Below are 27,528 nucleotides of genomic sequence, written 5' to 3' on the forward strand. Positions count from 1 at the left end.
AGAAGGCCAGCGTGTACAAGCCCGCGCCATCTTCGTTTTCAAAATCATCTCCATCGCGCCCGCCCGCTCACTCGATCAGTCAGTCGTGCGTCGGGTTGGAGTAACCATATACCTAGCGTATTATTTCTAGTAATTAACAAAAATCAGAACAATCATGAGCACCAATGAAAATAACAGTGAAGTGGCCGTTGACAAGGTCGGAGACGAGAAAACTGGAGATGCGAAAAGTGATCTAAAAGGAGCCAAAAGGGCAGCAGAGGTGAGTGCACATGTCAAGCTAAATGTATTCATTTTAGCCGCTCGCCATTTTATTGAACGCTTGCAATATAGGGTAAAGTTAATACGGTCAAATTTTAAAACTTATGGCCCACGTGGTTATGGAAAGTGCTTTACAGGAGCGTTGAAACATTGAGGGCCGGCGTATTTTTGGATGTCATTTCAGACTTGATACATATTTTAGTATGTGAGCTAATCGATGAGTCAGTACTAATATAAGTTATACTTAATGTGCTCAATACTTTATACATGTAAAATCGATTTATCTCCAATCTTTTGGAGGTTTCCAGCTTTGTTTACCCGTTTTACGAAGGCATGACCTTGGCAGAAAAAAAATATGGCGCGGGAACGTACGCTTGTCCTCAATGATTTAGATATTATTACAAACAAAAATCAAACTCGTCTTGTCCCTATCTCGATTGCAAGCCTTGATATGAATATTATTACTTGTGGTCTGCTGCTATTTTTGACTAATTTTCGCACTTCGATTTACGGTCGTGTAGCGTGACGCTAAATGGAAACATGGCCGGCGAATGTCAGTGTGTGTTGTCTTATGTAGCGTAGAAGTTGATATTATCATTTACTTAATTTTGCTTTCCTAGCAGCACCAAGGCTACTAATCAAACTACGTAGAAGCTACAAATTATACAACTCGCACAGTTGTGAATTTATTCTGCTAGTACGTTACACTAAACTGTAGTCAATGACCCGGCGTATTTGCATGTAGGTGTTTCGAGTGTTATAGTAGATCAGACTTCCTTTGTTTTATCCATTGAAAACTCAAATAATCAATTTTGAAATGTATTTGGATTCACGAAATAGGCGGGAATTTGGAAAATTATCCCCAAGAGCTAGTATATCTTTTGTCTCTGTCGCACAATGTAACCTAAATACAAAACACGACACAAATGTTATTCGCGTGTGATATTTATTTTAAAATGTAAAATAAAATTGCTGAAAGTGTTATAAGAAGCATGCGCTTAAATTTAAATTGCCATGCTTGTAAACTGAGATGGTGTTCTTAGCCATAGCGTTTAGTCTGTTGACTGTTGTGGCGTCATGGGTCGGTCGCCTTCCGTTAAAATTTGCCACAGCAAATTCGGCCGTATGGCACCGGTACCGCACTTCGCCTTTCTCTTTCCCCCACATGAATGTAACCCACGCTATTTTATTTCTACTGTACAAATAGTTACCACCTGCTATTCATTATCTTGTTTCAGAAAATGCATAAAAATGACATACTCCGTTGGTCGATTTTAGTTCGCGCAAATTGTAGAATACATCAATTGGCTGATAGCCAGTTCTCACTTGTTTGATCCACTCAAACTAGTAAAAAAATGCAGTATTTTGTAGTTCTGTACATTCCTTTTTAAGGAACAACATTTCCCGCCAAATAAATTTGTTTTTTTTTTGCATAAGGACAAAGCGATAGAAGCAAAAAAGGCGCGAAAAGAAGAAAATGGCGGCGGGGACGACGAAGCACATAGTGAAGAGGACGATTTGGAAGGAGAAGGCGAAGGGGAGGAGGACGATGATGAGGAAGTAGACGAAGGTGACGAAGATGAAGAAGATTTAGAAGAGGGCGAAGAAGACGATATCGAAGGTAAAGTATTTGTTGTTTAAGTTTGTAAAAACAATATTTGTATAAAATAGTTGAATAATAATCACAGACTTTGAATTAAAATTCTTGTCACCTAAGTATGCTGACCATGTTAAAAGTACGTATTTTAATAATAATTAATGTTTTTGTTGCAGATGAAGAGGTGGAAGAGGAATTATTAGGGGAAGAGGAGGAAGAGGATGCGTAATACGCTCCGTGCCTCTATAAGGACAATGTCACAGTGAAGTGTTAGTGCACGTGACGGCCCGGACTGGCGCGGCCTCGCTTCGCCCCAACGCACCCTTCGGTGCACCCTTATATTGGACAATTGAAAATGTTCCTTCACACTTACACCGCAAGTTGCGCCGTTTTGAGACTATATGTGTCTCAAACTGTATAAGAAATAAACATGTTGCCATTTAAAGTTTTAGTAGTCGAATTTTAGTTCGCAAATTGCCACATAGTTATGAATTAATAATAAAATGGACTAATATAAGGGTGCACCAAGCCCGGGCCAGTGCTCGCGGCGGCTAGTTGGGAACACGCGGGGCCGACGACGCTCCCACCTAAAACGGGTGCAGTTAATTTAATAAATGACAACAAACCGTAATTAAGTCGAATCCAATGCAGATTTTCAATTTTTTACAATGTTATAAGTTTTAAACAGAAAGCGGTCCGATGTACATTGCGGCGCTCGCTGCTAACAATTAAGACTTAGTGGAATGCTGTTGAATTTTTGTCATGAGATGTACAAATGTGTTTTCTTTTTGAAAGTAAACTTTATGTCTAAGTGAAAATTTGCTCTGTATTTAGAAGTAATCCTATGAGCCCGTTGTGCGGCAAAGTTGTGATATTTTTCCATGAAAAAGTCCGAAGAAAACCATTTTTTTATTTTGAAAATGTGTTGCAAGCAGAGCCAAAATTATCCTTTTGTATAATCGAGAGATTGTGTATATATAAAGAGTAAGTGAAGCCTGGCATTTTGTAAGCGGCAATGCAACATAGCGTGTTTGCTGCAATTCATATACCACTCTTTCTGTTTTTCCGGCGGCACCTTCGGGCCATAATATGACCCGTGTAGTTTCGGCGGGGACGAAATTCCCGCCGCATAGCGCTTGTTATAGAATCTTTGAATTTGTAAAATTGAAGTGGGTCGGGAGTTCGTAGCCCGCCACTGGCTTCTGCTAATCGTGCGGTAGAGTTCACAACAAAGAGCGACTACTTTTGATAGAAAAACATCACAATTTTGCTACACTATCTCGCTGCGCGCGCCCGTCGCCCGCTCGACTGATAAATAGCGTGACGGTTGGCGCGGCGCGTCGCGACACCCAACACCTATAACCGGCCCGTAACTTTGTCCATATTGTTAATTAGGATAGAACCTTCAGTTCGGTATTCCAATTACGAGGTGTGGACTAAGAGATTCCTAGGTTAAAGTGATCTAGTAAGTAGTTGGTACGATATATTTTATGAAGAGACGCCCGGGAAGTCGACCGGTGGCGGCAGCGTGCGGGCGGAGGGGAGGGGTACGCGTCGCTGCGGCCCCCTCCCGCGCGCGCGTGGCCTCTTTCGATTTGCCGCGGCCGCCCCCCGCCACCGCCCGCGGCGACCCGGCGGCGTCCGGCGCCCCTCGTACCGCGGCACGGCGACGCGTTCCCGCGCGTGGAAAATAACCGACATCACGGTGTCCATTGCCGCGCGGCCGACGCCGGTCGGACGGCGACGACCGCGCCGCCGCTCGTTGGACCGCGACCGCCGGCTGACGCCGGCGGCCTGCATCACAATAGTCGAGCCACGTCATATTTTTTTTCAGCTAGCATAGACTGCGGGGTTATTCGAACATTTACACGAGAATGCTTCGTTGTCGTTCGCGCATCGAAGGGAGCAGAACTGTTTTCATTAGCATCAATTGACATAAAAATAAAACGAAAATGAAATTTAATTATCTTATGAATTAATCCTATCGTGTCCCGCCTTTCGTTTGTGGTAAGAATGAGCTGTTTTCATATTGTGTACGTCAAATGTGAACCTTAGAACGATTTATTTATTTGTGATAAACACTTGATTTTCTACATTTGACAAAATAAATGTAAATACAACCGATTTTAAGTAAAAAAACGTTATTTTGTTTCTTAGCTTATTTATTTGTACCCGAGTAGTTGAAGTCGCTTATACTGATAAAACATGAGTTGCACACGAGCATTAATAATTTTAAAGATAGCGCTATAAAAATATATGTTGCGCAACATCAAGGCGGCCGTTGTTACCAATACGGTACCTATTTGCCTAAAATAGTCGAAGAGGAGTCAATCCTGCAATACTTTGCAAAGTGCTAACGAGGTCTCGAGGTTTTTCTTGATTGCAGACACTAAAAGTAATTTTTACCTAAAACGTCATGGGTATTAAATTATTATTACACGAAGTTATGCGATCAAGCAGAGGGTTGTAGCTTAGGGGGAGCCGACTTAGGGTAGGCACCCCATTTCCGGACTTGCATTTATTACTATTTGTTCTGGTAAGTGTTACAATGGTGTTATTGCACCTCTTGTATATATTTTATTAAATTATATTAAATCTATTCATAAAAGCAAGTCTCCGGTAAATATGTCAATGGCATTTCTAGAAGACGGCGTATAACGGTATACATTTAGGAATGCGATTCACATCGTCTTCTCACAACTAGCGACCTCTGTCAAAAATATTCTGCTAAATGCAAGGTTGTTCTAATAGATGGCGCTATTTTAAACCTCTGTTGTGCTATTATCTCTGGTATGATAAAAATGAGCGGGCTTTTTAAACTACACAATAAGAAGCTATCTTGTGATGCGGGTTTAAAGTATTGGAAAGATTGATAATTTACCGTCGTTACGTAATTTATAATGCATATTTATATGTTTTATTAACTCTATTTGATACTTTACTACCTGTAAAGTACTATAACTTGTAGAGAAACAACAAATAAAAGATATGGTGTAGGTAAAATAGTTTTTTTTTAATAGCAAAGCTGATCCATCTCGTGGGATGCAATCTATACAGAGAGAGAGAGAGAGAGTTTTTATATTAATAATAAGTAAAAGTTTACAAAATGACAGTTAACTGACTAGCAAGATAGGTTCATGTTGTAAATGATCCTTATCCACTGCTGACGGACGTTGCAATCTATGTCTGCGAATACTTTCAAGGTTGTATTTGATTTGTTGCAAAAAATGTGACAATCTTTATTTATTAACTACATTTTACATAGACAAAATTTATCCATTCAGCCTTAGGTCTACTGCTAAACGTAGGCCTCCCGCATAGATCGTCGAAAAATAAAACAGTTGAAAAGAAACAAATATTACTAACTACGGACATAACTTTTGTATTTATATAATATTTCTAATGCAGGCGTTGCGGGCTTTTTTCAACGCAAAGGGGAGTCAAGAGTTATGTCTTGCCTCTCCTTCATCACAAGTTTGTATAAACTTGTTCTCGAAATCGAGATTTTGATATGTAGTATTTAGGTAACCAATATATTGTATTTTGGTTAGGTTTACCGGTTTTAATGAAACAAAATGCTTTTACGCCTTTGTTTACTAGTATGGGTCATCGTTTAACAATGGGTAACCTGACCATATTGGATTGACACCTTGTTAATGTAATGTGCCTTTGTGATCGTGACGTATCTAATTTGTTAAGGTTGAATGATTCAATGAGCCACCGCTCAAGTCCAATGGCGCGACAGTGCTAGTCTCTTCTTGAACTCACAACGCTGAGAACGTATTTTTCTCTTCAAATAAAATTACTTCGAACTTAAATCGTGCTACGTTAATAAAAAACAATTTTTAATAAAGCTCAACGATTATTTTTTTTTATAACTAGTATTGTGAATTAAAAAGATATTTGTTTAGTCTATGGTATTTTGGAGGCAAAATGTGAGGTGTTTGAGTGTGGACTGATTTTTTTACAGTGATTGATCCAATTTGCAAGGTAAACAGATTTTATAATTTAACAAGAATGCACTGCTGGGGTAAAGAACACACATTAATAAAACTTATTTATAGGGTATTAAATGGGATTAACTCCACAGGTTTCAGCTAATAACATTTATATTCACGTACTTTCATACCCACACCTACAAAAGTAGGCAGAGATTATAGATTTGGTATTAACGGCCCTGGTATTGTTTTTTATTACTATGAAATAAAAATAGAATTAATTTGCGTATTAATCTTTTACAATAGAAAAAGTCTTACACACCTTTTGGATTGTCAATTTCTTTTAACCGAGATATCCAGAAACATTACGAATAATAATATTTAAATTTCCTTTGATATTTTTGTGACGAGTTAAACGTTCTTGATCGGGAGTAAATAACAAACCAAGGAAGACGACAGTTCAAAAAATTAAAGTAACAAGAAAAAAAATATAGACATCAGAAGAAGTATCAAAAATGACCGACTCATTTTTAAAGAAATTTAAAACAAGTACCAAGACTACAGAGCTGGGCTACGTTTTACTTTAGCAAGCAATGGTCAATTTGACTTCTCTTGTTATGGTCAAGGTCGATCGACTCAATCACACATTACTTTGCAAAATTGTCTCTTACATGTGTATACTTTTGCATATTTTTGCAGCGGATTTTATGACTCATTATTTGAGGTAGAAATAAATGAAGGATGCGTGCGATTAATTGCGTAGTTACTGCAACTAACAAATATAAACAACGTCATCATTCCTACAGAAAATTTTGAATTTTAGTAGTATCGAGTAGAGGTTTTTCTATATATTTTGGGCCAGTATGACTGGTGGAATCGGATTAAAATGTGGCTAGTCATTGAGAAAAATAAATGCTCATCCCTGATGACCTTCAGTTAGTTTTGAGGTAACTGCTCTTTTTACCCGAATGACGAAGGGTTATATTTTTTGCTCGCATGTATGTATACATATACTGTTAGGTAAAATCCGACACTGTTCCGGTGTACTGGCACAACACTAGCCTTACTAAAATGTTGACGCCTATGTCCCCTCACTAATGATTCTGACACTTGACTAGGCTATGAAAGCGCGCCATTCGCGCCAAAGGATTGTAATTAATAAATGTTTTAAAATACATACAAGTATGTCAATTCCATTGTGACCTGTTGTATATAGCCTAAACGATTATATTTAATTTTAAAGACTGAAGTATCTTTCGATTCGTATTCTTACTCGGAGTGTGAAATGTGTACTTAGCCAGTCAGTAAGTTGGTTACTAGCACTTGAAATAATTATAAAAATATCCCGGCATCAATATTTGAAAAACGAATATTCAAAGGACAGTGACGTTCTTTCATAAATAGCATAACTTCTGTATTCAGCCAACATTTAAAACCCTTTTGTTTAGCCAGATCGGACGCTTGATGTATTATTTAAGAAAAACGTTTACATTGTTTATATTACTATGAATAGAACCACAAAGGTTAGTAACAATGTTAATCTATTTTATCTTTAGTAACACAATGCTCTGATGAATTGTGTATACAGTATCATCTGACATCTTTTGTCTTTGTGTTTTGTTATCAAAATGAAGTCATCATCATCGGTGTACGATAACGGTATCAGGTAGACGAGTGTTGTTTGTGGGTTTCCACTGTTGACTTGTATTCATACATATTTTTGTCCAGCTCATAATCTTTAAAATAATAGAGATAGAAATATGATAAATGTATCTACAGTTTAATTTATTTCTATACTATACTAGCTGTTGCTTGCGACTCCTTCCGCACAGGATTAAAAAATAAACGTAATCAGTAGCTCATGTGTTCCTCCAGGCTATGTTCTACGTCTATACTAAATTTCAGCGAGATTCATGCAGCCGTTCTAGAGATATCTTCAAACAAACATCCATCTAAATATTCGCATTTATATTATTAGTAAGATATGTTGTTCGTCTTATCGTTGCTTTTGTTTTGAAATTCGTAATGGTATTCGTTCTCTATACCCTAATCCTAAATCAGAGATAGCAAATCCTTTACGAATCTGCGTGCCATTTTTCTAAAAAAAATATTTAATGGGATCGTGCCATCAAATAATTATCACTTTGTGATTATTAGGAACATAAATATAACACCTAATTCACATGCTTTTTCTTAGTTCATATTGAATTTTATGATCATTGAAGTGCCCAAAATATTATAACCCGTGCCATTGGTTCGTCATCCCTGTATTAGACCTTTCTTCATAATTTTTCTTATTAATAAATAATAAAGTAATATTATATATTGTTTAACTAAATTATGTAAATTATTTTCTGATCTTCTTTGTTATTTGTTTTTCTACATGTTTTTAGTTTTATAACGTGATTTATTTAGCATTGAATTTAATGTATTCTTACGTTTCTCTAGGAAAGGTCACGTCTCTGAAATAATAAAATATTCAAATAAACTAACCTCAATCTTTATTATAATTTCGCACGAAACAATAAATAATTTGAATAAGTAGATATTATTGAACGCAGAGACGTAAATTGAAACGTTGGTTATTTGTCTTTGCTAAGGTTGGCATCTTATTTATAGGTATTTTTTTCATTAATTTTTATCATCATCATCATTCACCTGGTTTTATTTTTGATTGCGTGTCTATGGGCACATTACAGAATATAATATTAAGAAATTGTGCATAGCTTACGCACGAAAGTGGTTCTCCTTGGACAACTTGTCACACTAACCAAGCTGTACGCGACTGTACCCGCTCTCGGCAAGTACAGTCACGATCAACGATAACATCATATTTAATAAACGATTATTTCCACCATCATACCTATAATCTAGTGGTAAAAAATATTTACTTGTTTTTGACACGCCTTTTTCTTTTTTTTAACATCTGAATGTGCATAAATCGTAAAACGTCAAATAAATATGATTACTGTTTTTTTATTCCTATGTATTAATTTTAGTCCGTGATTTCTGAACGAAAGTGAAATTACACGATTACTCTCTATTTAAAAATCGATTTTAGAAAATAATCGATTGTAATCAATATTTTAGTTGGATTATATTATATATTACGTACCTTAACATAGTTTAAACTGATCAATGCAATTTGTATTCGGCCTCGTCGGCCAAGGTGAGTGATTCTTGATATAAAAAATCTTGCCTTTTAACGTAATATTTTGATTAAGTAACACTGCACTGAAGCCAAAACAACAAAGGTTAGATATTGTAAATATTTTTACCGAAACTGGAAAAGTGTTATCACTTAGAAAATAAAGTAATATTCTTTCATAGATTTTTTTTTACTTAAAAATTAAACATTTTTTTTAAAGTAAGTATTTTTACTTTACATTATTTCGTAGGTCGGCGATTTTTGCGACATTTGCGCGTCTTATAACCACGGCTTTGAAAAGCAAATAGGTGTTTTTGAATAACTGAAGGTTCTGCCAGGATATTCTTCCTACACTACGATTTGTTTTTTACACAAAAATATTAAAAGTTTACTCACGTAGTCATAAAAAGATTATTATCAACTTTTATGACTATAGTTGCTTACAGAAAATAGAAATTAATGCAATGATTCTCGTAAGTATGCCAAAGTTATGTTTATACCATTAAAAACTAATCTAGTTGTTATTACTTAGAACTTAAGGTTTGTAATCGAATGATAAACATTTTGAACTTTGCAAGAGGTGAAGGAACTACGAATGCTTGCATAATTTGAGTGTCGCGGCCTTGACATGATTTATTTAAACATAACTCATCTGCTTTGAAAATATAAGACTGCTGTTTATTAACTATGCTACGCATCTGTATGTTAGTTATTGCCTTTTTCAAATATATTAAGTCGCATTTTAATAAAATAAATGACATATTCAGGATAATTTAAAGGTAAATAAACTTGGTAACGAGGAAAACAGAGGAAATATGGAAATAGAATAAGCTAACAATAAAACTAGCAGTCGTCCGCGATTCTGTCCGCGGGATTAAAAAACTTAATAAGTAGCCTATGTGTTCTTCCAGACTATGTTCTACATCTGTGCCAAGTTCTAATAAGATCCGTTGAGCCGTTCCGGAGATACCTTGTATCCAAACATCCATCCATTTAAACTTTCGCATTTATAATATTAGAAAGAGGTAAGTTTGTGAGGAGCTTATCGTACGGAAAATATATATTTCATCTGTATAATATCGTTTTAGTAAAACAGCATCGTCTCTTGCAAAACAAACGGCATCGGTTACAAAATTATATATACACGTAAAGACAAAGTTTATGCGTATTTATTACCAATGGTTACCAGTAATTGCGATGCTTTTATCTGTTTACTGCTGTAAAAGATATGCAGTAATTATAATAAATAGCTGGCATGTTATATATAGAGGTAACCTTGTGTATTGGCAATAACAGCCTTTCTCAGAAAAGGGTGGGGAAAAGAATATTCAACTTTAACGTATTCAATATTTAACCTATTGACATATCACGTTATCTCTGTCTTTCATCTTTGACAAAGCATAGATAACAATATGATTTAAACGTGGATTTTAGTCTATGAACTCATGATAAAAGAATCATTTCATCCAACCTTTGTCTATGGTTTTGACGGATAGCGGAACCAAACTAACAACGATATCGAGTATCATGAGGCTTTGATTCACATCGATTACGATTCAATCGAAGCGCACCACTCGATATATCGACAATGACTATGCCCTACTTCCGTGAAACGTGGTCTGCGTTAATGCAACGGTTGAAGGAAAGCGATCGAACTAGACCCTGGCCTTGTGGTGACCGGAAATATTAAATTGATTTTTCAAGTTCATTATTTGAAATTGTTGTTCTTACTAATAATTTAATATAATAAAATACTTTTGTACATTCAAGGCAGAGTTAGCCATTTTCATATTTGTTGTTTGAGTTTTGATATTTATATAATAGCAGTCCAGCCTGTAAATTAGTCTGATACATTCGTGTTATATGCGTTTATCAAATAACTCAAGTTTTCTTTATTTGTAGATAGTCTTGAGAAACTAGTGAAAGTATTTGTGAGAAGAAATCGGATGGTTGAGCGGGTTAACTTGAAAACAAGTTTCTTTAAATTATAGGAATTATTGCGTATACGTTCTTTATATATATATATATATATATATGTCTAAGCTTGGTTCATGACGTTTTGGATATGTCAAAATAGACCAGCTCTTACTGCTAGAGCTATCTACTGACAAACAGCGAGAACTTAGTTGCGCACCTATCATATAAAATTCAATTTAGAAAAGCCTTGATTATGTGCGAAATTTGACATTAAAGGCCAATTTTTTTCTAATTGTTGGCATTTGTGCTTGATTGTGACAAATAACATGTCATTATCAATCAGAGTTGCCATATGCTATATCTGCATAAATGCATTTTTTTTACTGCGAATTGGCAAATGAATAGTGTAATTCAGGCAAGCATTACTGACCGTCGAATAACCTTGTTTACTAAAAAATAAAAGCGATAAAAACATTCTGTTTTGTGTGATAAATATTTTACGTGGGATTTATCCGGTTGAATTTGACGGTTACGCAATGAAAATTATTAAAATTATTGACACGAGCACAGAAGAAAGATTTGAAAACAAACAATATACTCGGCTTTATATTTTATGTTTATTTGGCGGAACTAATACTTGAATAGTATTATAGTACCGTCAAAATTCGTAGTAATTTTTATCGCAAATATTCATTATTTTATAGTAAACAAACAAAATGCTCTGTAAACTATTTGAAGTACAAAAATTAGCATTTGTATGAAAAATGTAATTATCACAATTGCTCGCGTACAGTATTAGCATTGCAATTAACTCAATGTTAGACGACTCAGGAGTAAATTAAAAATGTAACTAACCAAATATATTACATTCCAAATAATACCGTTAAGTTATTAGACTTTCATACTTAGAATCGTTTTATAATTAGGTACTTCTAATTGTAATGAAAATCTCCACTTAGTTGCTCCGTTACATACTTGCAAAAACAAAACAGTTCACTTTCCCTCCGTAATTTTCCAATCGCGGATCGGAAAATTTCGTGAGTGTTCCAATAGACTCTTAACCTAAAAAAGTACCTAATATACAGCATTATTGTAGAATGAAAGTAGCATTTAATATTGTTCCGGTAATTCATAATAATTAATAACCATTGTTCCAGATGTGGGCATTGTTATGTCTCGCGGTCAGCGTGTGCGCTGCGCATGGGCTCCGCGTGGGCGTGGGCATCGCTGACGTCACCGGACCCCCAGCAGAGATCGGCTTTGTAAGTACTTTTAACCTCTCTACTTATAAACGCGTGACGTGTATAAATTTGTTATTAAAGTCCCTTTACTAAATAAAATGTCCTTGGGGTAGAAATAAACGGAATTACTGCTAACGCCATCTCTTGTCGAAAAACACAACTACAAAAGTAGTTGTGATGTCATAAAATGTAAAGTGTTTAAAAACCTATTAATAATTAAACAGATAATAATTAATCTTTGGATATTAAAAACACGTACGTAACAATGAAATAATAAACAACAAACAGAAACAAAATTCTCTGCGTATTAAAATAAGATTCAGATTTCTTTTCATATGCTACCAATAGATGGCTCTTAAAAATATACAAACGAGAACATACGTTAAATTTAAATTGAATTGCTTTCGTTTACATTTTTATATATTGTTAAATATTTATCATTATTGCAGATGGGGTACGCGAATTTCGAGCAGAGCGGGCAGGGAATTCATTTGCGTCAGTTCGCGCGTGCGTTCGTGATCGCCGATGACAACAGCCGGCTTGTTTTCGTCTCCGTAGATGCTGCTATGATGGGCAACGGAATAAGGAAAGAGGTTAATTCATATTAATTTATCATCTCCCTGACCTCATCCTATATTATGTTGGTATAACAGAATTTTGCACAAAATCTAACAATTGGCATTTTATTCCTCAATTTCTTTTTTTAGATTTAGAAGGTGGTAAACGTAACGAATCTTTTTCATTAACGGAGGAGGGGACACACACAAAGAGGATATTTCCCCCTATGCGAATACTTTTTCGCAATCAATTCATCTCTCCATATAACCAACCATCCAAAATCTAAAACTTTTTACAGCTACTTTCAAGTGCTTAATTATACCTCATATATTTTATACAAGTGTAAGTGGGAAGTGAATTTAATTCCTTAACTACAATATGCAGGTACTAAAGCGTCTACAGAAGCGTTTCGGCGATTTGTACACAGAGAACAATGTGATACTGAGTGGTACACACACGCACTCCACGCCGGGGGGCTTTCTTATGGACTTCCTCTTTGACCTGCCCATACTTGGCTTTGTTAAAGAGACATACGTTGCTTATATTGCTGGAATACTAAAGGTAAATACGAATATATAATTGAACTTTAATAGATTGTTATAGCGCAGTGGCTAATCTAAACCCATCGTTCAATCCTCAACTAATAAGATTTTATATTTTTGATTCTTAAGGTCTTTGCATTCGAAAAACATGACCTTTTTAGGTATCGCATAATTTTTTTGCAGCGTATACAAAGTTTAGATTAAATTAACTTTAGTTTCTCTAAAGGATAGAATATTGATTTCAACAGTCAAACACAACCATTTTATACCTTAAATTGAATAAGTTTGCAACCAAAGACCAATTTTGCCTAACTTCCCCTATCGTATACATCATATGTTTGACAGAGCATCTACATAGCACACAACAACATGAAGCCAGCACGTCTCGAGTATGCGGAGGGTGAACTTCTAGATGCCAACATCAACAGATCTCCCACCTCTTATCTCCGCAACCCGCCGGAGGAGAGAGCCAAGTAAGTCTGCTACTATGGAAACACATCTCTCAGTCCTTGTCTCACTTGTAAGGTTTTCATCCTTCATTTAAGTCTTCATTGCTGTTTATGTCACCCTCACAAACTATCCATCTTTTCCTACTTACGCATAAGAACATATCTTTAGCATCCGCCATCTATTCAAACGTAAAGATTTAAATCAGTACCGATTTTAAGTAAGAACTAATGTTGCTGGTGTAGGCAAATTGCCAACATTTAGAAGACAAGAAGGTCCATATTTGGAACATATATTGGAAAAATAGATAGATGTAAAAAAAACTAAAATTGTAAATTTGTTATCTGCATTAGTATTGTTTTAACTTTAATAAAGTTTTTATTATTCTTACGATATTTCATTTATAAATTCTTGCTTGTTTTTTTATTAAAGTTTTTTTAAAACGTCAAATCTTCTACTACAGTTGATCTTTGTACTAGGATTATGATATTATATTCAGGTACAAATACGACGTGGACAAGACCCTAGCGCAGGTTCGGTTCCTGGGCCCCCAGGACAAAGTGTTGGGAGTGATCAACTGGTTTGCGGTGCATCCCACCAGTATGAACAACACCAATCGACTTATTTCCTCAGACAACGTCGGATACGCATCTATTCTCATGGAAAAGGCTTTGAATGGACCCAATACTTTGCCTGGAAAGGTACACTTTTTCCCCTTTTTGACAGGATTGCAAGGAGATAAAATAGGAATCAGGATACTTGATGTTAAATGATCGCTAGAAATAAACGCCTGCAAAAATATATTTTTTAACAGATGGGTTAATTTTTGTTGAACATAAGAGAGGAAAAACTAGGGATATTTTGTTTTAATAATTTGTTTTTGATAACTCGTCTTATTTGATTGTGTTCAGATTCACCAGTTTTTCCAAATTTTAGGAATATCGCTGCGCAAAACTTCGTCTTCTTTTGTCCATTTTAATTGCATTGGTTTCCAGGGTAGCGTGGTGTGCGCATTCGCGTCCACGAACCTGGGCGACGTGTCCCCGAACACGCGCGGTCCGGTCTGCGAGTTCAGCGGACTCGCGTGCGACCAGAGCGCGCTCTGCGGACACAAGGAGCGCTGCTTCGCCTCGGGTCCGGGACGCGACATGTTTGATAGCACACGCATCATTGCCACCAAGATCTTTCAAACCGCTATGGTATGTTGCTATTTGTACCAACTCATTTTCCCTTGTGACCTTCATTACTAACTTTGGATGCGCTATTATTTGTAGTCGGTTCTGAAGCAGCCGGGCGAGGACCTGACGGGTCCAGTGGGCGTGGTGCACCAGTACGTCGAGATGCCCAAGCAGGTGGTCGCGCCCTTCGATCCCATCACCGATACGTTTAATACGGTAAGCGATTACGATAAAAACATGATCTTATTTAGTGTCCAGTTCGCAAATACAACCAGCATCACTTGACCCCTGTGTTCCCAGAGCGCCAAGGTATCGGGGTGTCTGCCGGCGATGGGGTACAGTTTCGCGGCGGGCACGACGGACGGGCCGGGAGCCTTCGACTTCACGCAGGGCACCACCACCTCCAACCCGCTGTGGAACGTAGTCAGGGACTTTATCGCCGAGCCCACCAAGGAGGACATCGACTGTCAGGCGCCCAAACCTATACTGCTCGCCACTGGCAGGGTGAGTGGACAGTTTTACTATGCGCTTCAAATAATAATATCCACGTTCAATTTCACGATAATATAATTATATATGAGTGCAGACGTTTTTAATTAGTTTATAAGTGTAGTAAACTATAATAGCCCAGTAGCGCCCCCTCTGGATATCACAAAGGTGATCCAAGATTGTTCTTTCCGTGACCGACTTCCGTCAAATTCTCTTCCTTAAACGAAACACGACTAAAATTTGGCTTTCGGCATCAAAGTCACCAGTGTTGCGTGCCCTCTGTGTGGTACCACTATTGAAGCAGCTTTGTAGTGTAAAGTTTGGTGTTCAGGCGAAGTTCCCGTACGAGTGGCAGCCGCGCGTGGTGTCGTGCAGCGTGGCGCGTGTGGGCGGGCTGGTGGTGGCGGCGGTGCCGGGAGAGTTCACCACGATGTCGGGACGCCGGCTGCGTCGTCAGCTCGCCCGCATCACCTCCGCCGGCGCGTCTCGTGTCGTGCTCGCCGGACTCTCCAATGTCTACGCCGACTACATCGCCACGCCTGAAGAGTATCAGGTATAACATTACTGCCGAATTAACTGTTCAATTCTTTACGTTCTGTCTGATTAGTTTGATAACTTATATATCGATGAGGATGTCTCACTCGGTGGGAATAGGACAAACTAAATTATGATAGCTCACTAGCGCCCTCGTGTAAACGTAAAAAGTGTCTCTCATTGGGTTAGATTTGTTTTATTATAAAAACAGTTTTTTCGTATATGATAGGTTTTACTTGTATTTTTTTTAATTGACTAACATAGTTATCTTAATCATGTTAAAAGACAAATACTAGAACATTTTGTCCAATCCAAAGGCACAGCGGTACGAAGCAGCGTCCACAATATTTGGACCTCACACACTCGACATCTACCTCAACAAGTACGTCGAGCTCACTCGTGCACTATTTGAGGTCAGTTTATACTTATACAATTACACAACTATATAACCATATCGATAAGCAAAAATTACTGACTTCCATATATATAAATCCAAGCTCTTAAATTAATTCTATCAGTTTTTTTCCTAATTTTACCTATACTGAAGGAATAAAAGGCCTATCACCCGGGGATAGTGTAGGTTCAATAGTCTCGGAGCTTATTTAATACTTACAAACAATACTTTCCTCTTTATAATGTTAGTATATATAATATATGTTACCTTCTGTCTTCTTCCAGGGTAGATCAGTAGACCCTGGCCCGCAGCCGCCAGACTTCAGTGACCAGCTGATCACCCTGGTGCCGCCAGTGCTGTGGGACGCCGCACCCTGGGGCAAGGAGTTCGGGGACTGTCTAGTCCAGCCACAGAAGCAGTACAGCCATGGAGACACCGTCACTGCTACTTTTGTAAGAGATTTTTTTTTGTTAGGCAACAGTTTTATATCATCAGATTCTTAAATAAGATTGCTCGCACTCCTTAGTTCATCACTGAAGCGATAAAGGAAAACTAATTTTAAATGTTTGTTTGCCTGTCTATCTGTATGTCTGTCTGCAAGGCCGCATTTTTTCCGAATAGTCTCCGGAACGGCTGAACAGATTTTGATGAGATTGAGACGGGAATATAGCTATAGCTAATGCACGCGGGCATGTTATAGGCTACTTTTTTTAAATTTTCGCTGATAAAGTTCCAGGTGACCGCAAGTCCCAATATACTTTTTATCCCGACTGGAAGGACCAACTGAAATGTCTGGTCCTTGGAGTCGGATGCGATGGAGCGGTATGTTGTTGTCCAGGTGTCAGGTCACCCGCGCAACAGTGTGAGACATGGTCGCTGGTATGCTGCAGTGGAGCGCCTGCAGTCTGCACAGGACGACGCCTGGGTCACCATCGCCACTGATGCTGACTGGGAGACCAAGTAAGACATTCTTACAGATGACAGATGATAGCGGACTATTGGTGCTGGAACCACCTACTTGGTGCTTTCAGATTTTCTCCTGATCTAGAAGCTTTCCATTGGTCTGAGTGCTTTGAAATGTTTACTTTGTTTTTCCCAGTTTTAATCTAGTTACATAAATTCAAGACCTAGGAGAAGATGTCTAGAAATTCTAAAGAAAAGTATCTTAAATAATTAACTTAATAAGGGTTGCTTAATTTTTTTTTACTTCTGTACTTTTATAACTTTCGTCAGAATTAGATTTGGTGGATTCAAAGGATATGAAAGAGGAATGTCTATCTCTATCCACAGGTACATATGGCGTCGCAACTCAAAGATATTGGGTACTAGCCACGCGGAGATAGAGTGGGAGATCCCCGCGGGTACTCCTGCAGGTACATACCGCCTCCATCACTTCGGTAACTACAAATACATCCTCGGTGGTATCTACCCATACAGTGGCTTCTCTGACAGCTTCGAGGTCACATAATGTCACACTTAAACCCCATTTCCACTAGCGCAACAATGCAACAGCTACGCCTCAGTAAAATCGCATCGAGCAAGTGGTCATATGAATTCGTCGAATTAGTTGGATGCTTAGTGGATAATGGTTAATAATTACACACTTAAACCACATTTCCACTAGAAATACGCGGAACGTTATATTGGCGCGCGATTAAGTCAAGTTAAACAGTCGTACATTTCATCGCTTAGTGGAAATGGGTTTAATCATTCTTCATAGTCAAGAGATTAATAACCAATTAATTACCAAAAAGATATTTTGAAGATATTTTTTGTAGTCATAATTTTAAAATATTTCCCGTGGACGGTTACGTCAAACAGATGACTTACAAACTGTGGGTTTCTGAAACCAAAATTTCTATATAAAACATGTGATTCTTGTCATTTTTGACAAAACAGAGATAACGATATATTTTAAAAGGAGATTTCGGTCTCAGAAACTCACTAGTTACTAACAAAACCATTTGTTTTGTTTAAGTAATATTTATGTTTATCCTTTTTTTAATCCAGTAGTAAACCTACTGTTTTATACAAAGACTTGTAAAATATTTCCATATAGGATTTCTTTAAGATACTTAAGTACAAAATATTTATTAGTACTAGAAGATCAAACGCAAATACAATGTTTAAATAAGACAAAACATTCGTACTCCTTGAATAAAAAAATAGCAATATGTTTTGAACAGATCTTAGATATTGGAAATGCACGATAATACGTAAATGTTTGACGTATTAAGGTAAGCGTACATTGGCTCGTATCGGATGCACCGGACAAATTAAACGGATTTGCTTTGTCTTTTGACGCAGTGCTATGTAAAATTATATAAAGCAAACTAAAATCTGTTGCGTGCTGCGCGTCCGGCGCGGAATAATGAACGTGTACCTTTATGGATAGAGACTATCTTACTTAAGCTGTTTTAGGATTAAACATATAACTAGTCGTGTCCTTGCTTATAGATAAAGTATATTGTAAATTATTATTTAAGTTATGAATAAACGTAATAAAATTTTAAAATGACAGTTTTATTTATTACAACATTCCTAGTTCTTGAAAAAAATTCATTTTATTCTTTTGTCACTAGATGGCGTTATAAGTAGCCGTGTAAAATTTATAAAAGGACTTTTTTTAGTCAAAAGAAGCTAAGAAACTAGAAACACTCAAAACAACGCGCTGCGCTTTCAACAATTAGAATATATGGTACAATTTTCTCTCACCATTTTGTTGATGAATGTTTATTAGAAGGTATCTCCGGAATGTCTTAACTTGGCACAGATGTAAAACATAGTCTGGAAGAGCACATAGGCTACTTTAAATTTTTTTAATTCCACGCGGACAGAGTCGCATGTAGATATAATATTTTCAATTACATCAAGTAAGTCTTCTTTATGTAGTGAAATTACACGGAATTCACGATAACCTTTGCTTCTAATAAGATACGATGAACACGTTTTAATGAGAAACTGTCATATACACGTTTCTTACATAAATAGTTCTGATTTGAACATTATAAACATCATTCGCAGTGAAAATGAAGATTTTATTATTATTAAGTCTTATTTTATTATATTGTCAAAGTTATCAATGTGGTGTTGTTAAAGAATTAGTGGAAACAGCGGCTAACGAAGTGAACAAAATTGCTGGATATAATGAAAATATCGCAGCGAATAAAAGTGAAAATACATCTGACGTACAAAATAAAGATCAAACTATTGAAATAAACGCAAAAGAATATGAGAATACTAAACATAATATATCTACTAAGGTAATTAATACGGAATTACAAAATTCAGCAAATATTCAAAATCAAAGAAATAATACTCCTGTACAAGTTAATGTTGACATAACACTAGTTGTAAATTACAATAAACCAAGCACGCATCCAAACGAAGAATCTAACAAAGATAATACTGAAAAAAATCATCCAAACACAAATGAAACTGTAACTGATGCAAATTTAATTAATATTGACCAAAATTCAATTAAAATATCGACCGTAGATGTACAACAAACTAATACGAATATCAAATTTCCTGGACCTATGAATACACCAATTATAACTTACAATGATGGTGTCGTAGTTGTAGAAACAAATACTGTAGATGACAAAGTTCTATTTCCGGACAGCAAAATTAACGTAACTCTTGGTTGTCCGGATGGAATGATTTCAACAGAGAACGGAGATTGTATAATTAAAGGGAGGGAAAGACCTAAGATAGTGGTAAATGGAGATAACGATGATATACCTAGGTCTGCGTTTTCTGGTGGATGTTTTCAAGGTTACGCGAGAGCATTGGATGGATCATGTCAACAAATTATTGAAGATTAACGAAGTTGTTTAATAGGAATTGATATTTTTATGAGTGATAAATAGTATCAAGACATTTCTAATTTTCGTGCAGTGTTCTTGATCTTAATTGGATTATAAAATAACGTAACCATACTAGTACTTATTAAATAAGTAAACTGAAAGAAATACTTTAATAATAATGTAAAGCTTATTTATATCGAATAAAATATTGATTTATAGCAATAAGTTTTGGTTTCTAAAATGAATAAAAAAACATTACCTAATTAGTTGTTTCATTTAACACACCGTTCAGGCGTGAAGTGGAAGCTATTCTGCGTTTCGTCTGATGAGTGTGCGTCCCGGAGGCCTAATTTAGTCCACTTTCCCTTCCCCACCCTTTTTCTCATAAGAAAAGGATGGGAAGTGGAAGTGGACTTTCCGGATGAGAGGATGCATGGAAGGGAAAAATATTTTCTTTCTGTGCATCCTTTCCTCCGTCGATTGAAGGTAGGCAACGCATATGCAATTGCGTATGTCTATGGGCAACGGTCACTTCGCTATTTCAGCGATTTCAGGTGGCCGCTCGCTCGTTTGCCACCTTTTGATATAAAATAAAAACCGAAATTGGGTCTTGTCTATGGGGGCTTTTTAAAACATTTACTGTTAACAGGGCCGTATTCAGTATTGTGGGCGCCCAATAGCGAAAAGGCGCCCTCCAACAATAATACGTACATGTGTAGGGGCGCCAATAGCTGGCGCCCCCAGTGCTTGTCTCCCTAAGGCATGGAGCGCTAACAAACTCGGGTTAAGACGGTCGTAACTATATGAATGATAAAATTTTAATACATTTGACAATAGCACATGTTTTTTGATAATCCTGATAAGATTAAGCTCATTATCATAATAGTCGATTAAGTACATTTTGGATACTAATAACTGAATATCAAGTCGCATTAGTTACACACGTTTTTATTTATGATGTTCATTTTAAGAAATTAATTTTTTGAAAAGTTACAAGTATTTATGAATTAAAGTTTTAAGTTTAGTTTTGGAAAGTGTGTTATTTTATTGGTAAGTATTGCTTATTTTTTTTTTAAATCGGTAGTCAAAAATCCTTTGGCCTAAACTCGTTCAAGTATTACTCTAAGAATGTATCTGGTTTTATTTTGGTGGGAAATTCCTTTGATTGAAATAAACAAAAGTTCACATAAAGTTACCTGTTAACTTTATCTTACGTTATTTGTTGTAAATAAGATAATCCCAAGTCCATTTCTATTCCGTAATTTCCATGTACTTATCCCTATTTTGAACTACTGAGGAACAGAGAATTTTGATAAATGTAGTTTATTTCTATTATGACCAGGATTATCGTTTAATATTCTCTGCCCTTGTGTAAATTTATTTTTAACTTAGTTGCTAATTACTTCGAAGTCAGACCCTGTCACTGATATAATATACTTATGTAAAGTCACCAAATCGCAATCATAAATACATTCTTTTATGTTCGTAACTAAATAAAATGTTTAGCAGTAGACTACTCGTAGATATTTACGTTTCTTTGACCCATCCGTCCGTTCTATTTCCATGACCTTTAGTCATGAAGTTAGTTGTAAATAAGTCCTGTTAATCAGATTATATGGATGACCTTGAAATTACTGATTTAATGAGTACAACGGAATGTAGATTACCTTTATCTAGTTGAGTCCTAGGTTGCGTTAATGTTAATTTGTTTTTATTATGTATCTGATAAACAGCGACAAACACTATCTTTTTAAACGGATTTCTATTACTACGGAGGAGCCTTGACAGTATTTTTTTTGTTACAAAGTTCAAGTATACCAAATTGGACAGCGATGAACTTCATTAATTAAAGTACGTAGTATTTCAACCATCATAATCCCTTTCTATACAAGAAAGTACGTAAAAAGAAAACTACGATAGAATCTGCACAAAACTATTTATTTCTCAGAAAATGGCGTTACCATTAGCTGGTAAAATAATCATACCAATACTGGTCCTTGCTGTGATCGGTGGAATGGTGGCTCTCATAGTGGTCATAGTGAACGACCAGAATGATTCTGCGAACACCACTTTGCCACCTCCCTCTACAACGCCGTTAACGACACCCTCTACGAGTTCTACACCGTCGACAGAAGGTACTACAAGTAGCGCTACGCCAGATACAACTACGGAAGGCCCCATCGCCAAGGAAACTCTGTACCAAGTCGGCGTAGGCATCGCTGATATGACAGGGCCTTGTGTCGAGGTCAATTTTGTAAGTACTGATAGATATTTAGTTAAGTTGCTTAAATATATATGTGTATTTAAAATGTGTTATTAATTAAACTCTTAATTAACCGTATCAGTGATAATGGAAATAACATTATCTATGATCTATCAGAATAATCAGCTACAATAATAATGGAACAAATGGATTGATTTCAACGGGAATGTTTCATTGCTTTACAATTCTATTATTATAGAAAGAATTTAATTTACATTTAGATCAAGTCCTTTAGGCTTTTCATCTGAGAAGCGCACTACAAGCATCATATTCCGTTGTCGCTCAAGGTCTCTGATGTCCCAAATGCAAAGTTATTCCACAGCGTCTTTATTCTTTCTCTCTTTTGCTTGTCTTTATTTCCTGTCCATCTCAGTAATTGTGTACTCTTCCAGATGGGATACGCGGAGATTGGTCAGTCAGGTCGCGGCCTGCATACAAGGCAGTTCTCTCGCGCCTTCCTCTTCGTGCAGGGTGACACCAGGATTGTGCTTGTCACCGCTGACGTGCTGGCCATCGGTATTGGCGTCAGAAGAGAGGTGAAGTTGGATTTGTAAATTTAAATCTTAAATCTATTATCGGGACGATGGAACAGTATTTGAAAAGTCCCAGAAGATTGGCTTTTGCATAGTTTTGCATAGAAATATAATATTAATTTTTGATACTCATTTCTTTGATTATAAATATTGACTTCTGATATGACAGGTGGTGAAAAACCTTCAAGAATTATATGGAGATATGTACTCGCTGCGAAACGTGATCCTGACAGGCACACACACACACAGCGCGCCCGGCGGACATCTAGTCGACCTGTTGCTAGACATCACCATCCTCGGTTTCTCCCGAGAGACTTATAACGCGTATGTTGCTGGAATCACCAGGGTGAGTACCTTCTAATTATCAATGAGTAGCTGGCTGAAAATCAGTAAGGTTGCACTTAAATCTGTGATTAATTTGAAGAAACAAATGAGAGTATTTGGGAATAAACCCTAGCTCCTCAGTGGTTTATCTATTGAAAAGCTCTTAGCCTCTAGTATTTCTTATTTTCTATAGTTTGTCTGTGTTCCCTGATGCAGAGTATAGTGCGTGCTCATGAGAATATAGTTCCTGCACGGCTGTTCTTTGGACAAACACGAGTGTCAGGCGTACAGAAGAACCGCTCGCCTTTTTCGTACGAAAACAATCCTGCTGAGGAGAGGGAACGGTAAATAAAACTCTAACAATAACAATAAAATGAAATCCGATATGATATTAAATTAAGACAATCTTAATCTAGCTACTACAAATTAATAGTCCACTTTAATTTACAATGTATCTTGTAGCTACGACGGCAACACAGACGCAGTGTTGACACAAGTGCGCATAGAGCGTGAAGACGGCAGTGTGCACGGCGCATTGACCTGGTTCCCGTTGCACGCCACCAGCATGAACATGACCAACCGCCTCATCTCCGCAGACAACCTAGGCTATGCGGCTGTCCGCTTGGAGAAAGAACTCAATGCTATGTACCCAAGTCGGAGGGTGAGACTAAAATAGTGCCATACGAGCTTTTCGCCTTTGTAACTTCTCTTCAAAGTAACTGTAAATCAGAAAAAGATCTCAGAACTAGCCTGTGCTAATGATAATCTTTGCTTGTTTCTTCTTGTTTTATCTTTGTGGAATTCTTAAGTAAATACATTTGAAAACATGCTTGCAAGAAGAGTCTAGTGACTCCATGTTTTAATTTGCTCACTCCTATTAATCCTCATTGCAATCCAATAATTTCCATAATTTCCAGCCAATTGTAGCCGGGTTCTTCCCCGCGAACCTGGGAGATGTGTCGCCCAACACGCAGGAAGCACGCTGCGAATTCAGCGACAAGATTTGCGACAACCAGTTCGTGTTGTGTGACCGCATGGAGCGCTGCTTCGCCGGCGGACCTGGCAAAGATATGTTTGAGAGCACACAGATTATCGGTACAGCGGTGTTTGAAGCTGCTTTGGTAAGTTATTGGCACAATTGTGAAATCAGTATTCTCTGGCTTATCTTCTGCGTTTACTATATTTTATAACATACTTCTAGACTACATTATCATGATTTTTTTTAAGATTGGAGATAAAATTATAATTTTTTTTTTCATATTCTAGGAGGTATTGAGCAGAGATGGTACAGAACTGAAAGGTGATTTGGCCGTAATGCATCAGTTTATCAACGTGCCGGAAGAGGTCGTGCCCAAGTACGACCCTGTCAACAGGAGATTTATTACTGTAAATATTTACTTTCTGTTTTTTTTCGATACAAAAGTATTTTAGAAATTAAAATGGTATTTTTATTAACGTAGAATGAACCAGTGAGAGGCTGTAAACCAGCGCTAGGCTACAGCTTCGCCTCGGGCACTACAGATGGCGCTAATGTATTTAATATAACTCAGGTAACTTATTAACATCAGATATTATTTTGTTAACAAAATCTTACTAATATTATAAATGCAAATGTTTAGGTGAATAGATGGATGTTTGTTACTATACATGTCTCTAGAACGGCTAAACAAATCTCGCTTAAATTTGGCGTAGATGTAGAACATAGTCTGGAAGAACACATTTGCTACTTATTAAGTTTGTTTTTTAATCCTCGCGGACGGAGTCGCGGGCGACAGCTAGTATTTTATTATACAAGACAGATGGTCCTAAGCATTTTTCAAACCGCTTCAATCGACATCGTTTGTGCAAACAAAGGAATAGAACTCGACCAAAAACCATTTTTTACTTGTTGGTCATATAATCATAGTTTTTCACTGTCAGGGCACATTGACTGGCGTCCCGGAGCTGGACGGACTGCTGGGCGCTATCATGAGCCCAACAGTGGAGGACATCGAGTGTCACGCGCCTAAACCTATCTTACTCGCCACGGCGAGGGTGAGTGTGGAATATGTATAAAACAAATTCGTCAAAAATGCATTTAGCTGGCTGAGTATGGGTAGTAATTATTAATAATTTTAACTATTCCAATTCAAATAAGTATGTCTCGCTGCAGTCTTGAATAAAAGAGTAATAAATTAAACATAATTCTAGCTATTGTTTTGTTTAAGAGTGAGTTTCCACTGTTTCACTGTTTTTAAAACGACAGAAACAACAAGTGTTATGTCTGGTTTAAATTATGCTAATAACGTTGGTCTGTCTTGGACTGTTTTTGCAAACTGAACTATAAATTAACGATATATTGAGTCAGTTTTTATTTGCAGGCAAACTCAACAATCCCGTGGCACACACAGATAGTGTCGGCGACAGTAATCTGGCTGGGGGGGTTCGCGGTAGCGGGAGTTCCGGGGGAGCCGACCACTATGTCCGGCAGAAGGATCCGCGATGTACTCGGTGACGTGATGCGCGCTCGAGGATACCAACCCAGGGTCGAAGTCATGGGACTTACAAATGAATATATACATTATATTAGTACTTTTGAGGAATATCAGGTTACTTGGATTTTTATTTATTTTTATTTGTTTTTACTTACATACTGCCATTGCTTTAATCAACTTTGAACAATTTAGAATTATGACTTCATTTTTTTTTTTTAAACAGGTACAAAGGTATGAAGCCGCATCAACGCTGTACGGACCTCACACACTCGAGATTTTACTGAACAAGTTCGCTGAATTAACCACCGCTGCTATTGATGTAATTGTTTCATTAACTCTATAGCAAGATATACGTCTTTTCAAATATGTTGACAGCTCAAGGTCATGTGCGCTGCGTAGTGTCCTTCCCCCTCGCATCCCGCTACTACCTAATACACCTAACATTGTGTTCTCCGCAGCAACTCGTGCAATGTTCCGAGCCAACAAGATATATGATAACCTATATATACCTGTCTTCATCGTTAATATCTTCTAGTTTCAATGTTGTATCACGAATCTGAAAACCAACTTTTAAGATACAATACTGCATAAAAAATTCTGTGTAAACAAGTAAAATGTAATTCCAGGGCGGAGTTGTCGATCCCGGTCCGGAGCCGGAAGACCACAGAGAGAATGCGTCCTCTCTTCTGCCGCCCGTCATCCTGGACGCCACGCCTATCGGCAGAAAGTTTGGAGACGTCTTGATATCCCCTCCCACTATTGTCAGAGTAGGAGACGTTGTCAGCGTCGCTTTTGTAAGTACACCACGACAAAAGATTCCACCTATTTTCGTACAAAATGACAATTGTACGAACATACGTGGAATATTCTTTGATGGAAATAAAGAGATAAATTCGGGCATTGGGCTTTTTTGACTACATCTTTTTTTGGCAAATTATGGTTTGATTCCTTTATCATACAACAGACTTTTGAGATAATTTAACCAGTGTAAGTTACACTATTACACATCAATTATAATGTTTGTTCAGGTCGCTGCCAACCCTCGCAATGACATCCGGCAGGAATCTTCTCACGCAGACGTGGAGAGGTACGAGGAGGGTGAATGGTTCACCGTCGCCACTGACGCTGACTGGGAAACCAGGTTAGTTGTTATCCAGCTTTTAATATTGCTATTTTAGTGTGTATTTTAAAACAAATTGGCTCTTAAAATCTCTTTGTTTCAGGTTCCATTGGGAGCGCATATCCAGTATATTCGGTACGAGCCGAGTGCGTTACGAGTGGCACGTGCTGGCCGGCACCAGGCCCGGCACCTACCGTATCGTGTACCGCGGCGCCTGGCGGAGCATCGCCGGCTTCATTACACAGTTCACAGGGGCCACCGACACCTTCATAGTTCAAAGTTAACCTTAAGATTAGTACCTGCTAGTTAATTAAATATTAGAAATTAATAGTCTTTTATTTAATTGTTCACTTATTACTTAACGATAAGTTAATATGGTGTTTAATAAATAAAGACCTCGTTGTTGGGAGTTAAGTCATTTCAGCAAAGCTGAATATTTGTCATAATCTTACTAATATTATAAATGCGAATGTTTAGATGGATGGATGAATGGGTGGATGTTTGTTTAAGGGTATCTCCAGAACGGCTGCATAGATCTCCCTGAAATTTGGCACAGATGTAGAAAATATTCTGAAAGAACAGATAAGCTACTATTTAAGTTTTTTTAATACGACGCGGACGGAGTCGCGTGTGACAGCTAGTAAAATCATAAACAGAATACGAAACTTGTTTTAAATGATATAAGACACGTATGTAACAATGAGTTTGACATTTCAAGGTTATAAAAGCAAATGTACTGAACGCAGCGACACCGCAAATAGATC

General features: G+C 37.2%; 3 protein-coding genes across 3 annotated transcripts; all 3 read left to right on the forward strand.

The window, feature by feature from the left end:
• The first annotated feature begins 35 nt into the window (after positions 1-35).
• Bacc (nuclear regulator Bacchus) lies at positions 36-3,815 on the forward strand. Its single transcript, XM_013323230.1, has 3 exons — positions 36-259; positions 1,696-1,879; positions 2,032-3,815. The coding sequence occupies exons 1-3, from the start codon at positions 155-157 to the stop codon at positions 2,082-2,084; spliced, it is 342 nt and encodes a 113-aa protein (XP_013178684.1). The 5' UTR covers positions 36-154; the 3' UTR covers positions 2,085-3,815.
• Positions 3,816-5,590: 1,775 nt separating this feature from the next.
• CDase (neutral ceramidase) lies at positions 5,591-18,148 on the forward strand. The gene is made up of 14 exons (XM_013323218.1): positions 5,591-5,845; positions 12,016-12,120; positions 12,549-12,692; positions 13,042-13,218; positions 13,545-13,672; positions 14,146-14,347; positions 14,642-14,845; positions 14,921-15,040; positions 15,125-15,328; positions 15,645-15,866; positions 16,165-16,260; positions 16,526-16,693; positions 17,080-17,201; positions 17,532-18,148. Exons 2-14 carry the CDS (start codon positions 12,016-12,018, stop codon positions 17,707-17,709), a joined length of 2,070 nt encoding a protein of 689 aa, XP_013178672.1. The 5' UTR covers positions 5,591-5,845; the 3' UTR covers positions 17,710-18,148.
• Positions 18,149-21,065: 2,917 nt separating this feature from the next.
• Positions 21,066-27,086, forward strand: LOC106127858 (neutral ceramidase). The gene is made up of 15 exons (XM_013326143.1): positions 21,066-21,100; positions 21,999-22,304; positions 22,706-22,849; positions 23,016-23,192; positions 23,387-23,514; positions 23,633-23,831; positions 24,088-24,291; positions 24,437-24,556; positions 24,631-24,720; positions 25,091-25,204; positions 25,531-25,758; positions 25,868-25,963; positions 26,271-26,438; positions 26,673-26,785; positions 26,868-27,086. Exons 2-15 carry the CDS (start codon positions 22,002-22,004, stop codon positions 27,046-27,048), a joined length of 2,265 nt encoding a protein of 754 aa, XP_013181597.1. The 5' UTR covers positions 21,066-21,100; positions 21,999-22,001; the 3' UTR covers positions 27,049-27,086.
• Positions 27,087-27,528: the final 442 nt, after the last annotated feature.

The sequence above is a fragment of the Papilio xuthus genome, unplaced genomic scaffold (assembly GCF_000836235.2).
Source record: "Papilio xuthus unplaced genomic scaffold, Pxut_1.1 DF828952.1, whole genome shotgun sequence".
Classification (NCBI taxonomy): Eukaryota; Metazoa; Arthropoda; class Insecta; order Lepidoptera; family Papilionidae; genus Papilio; species Papilio xuthus.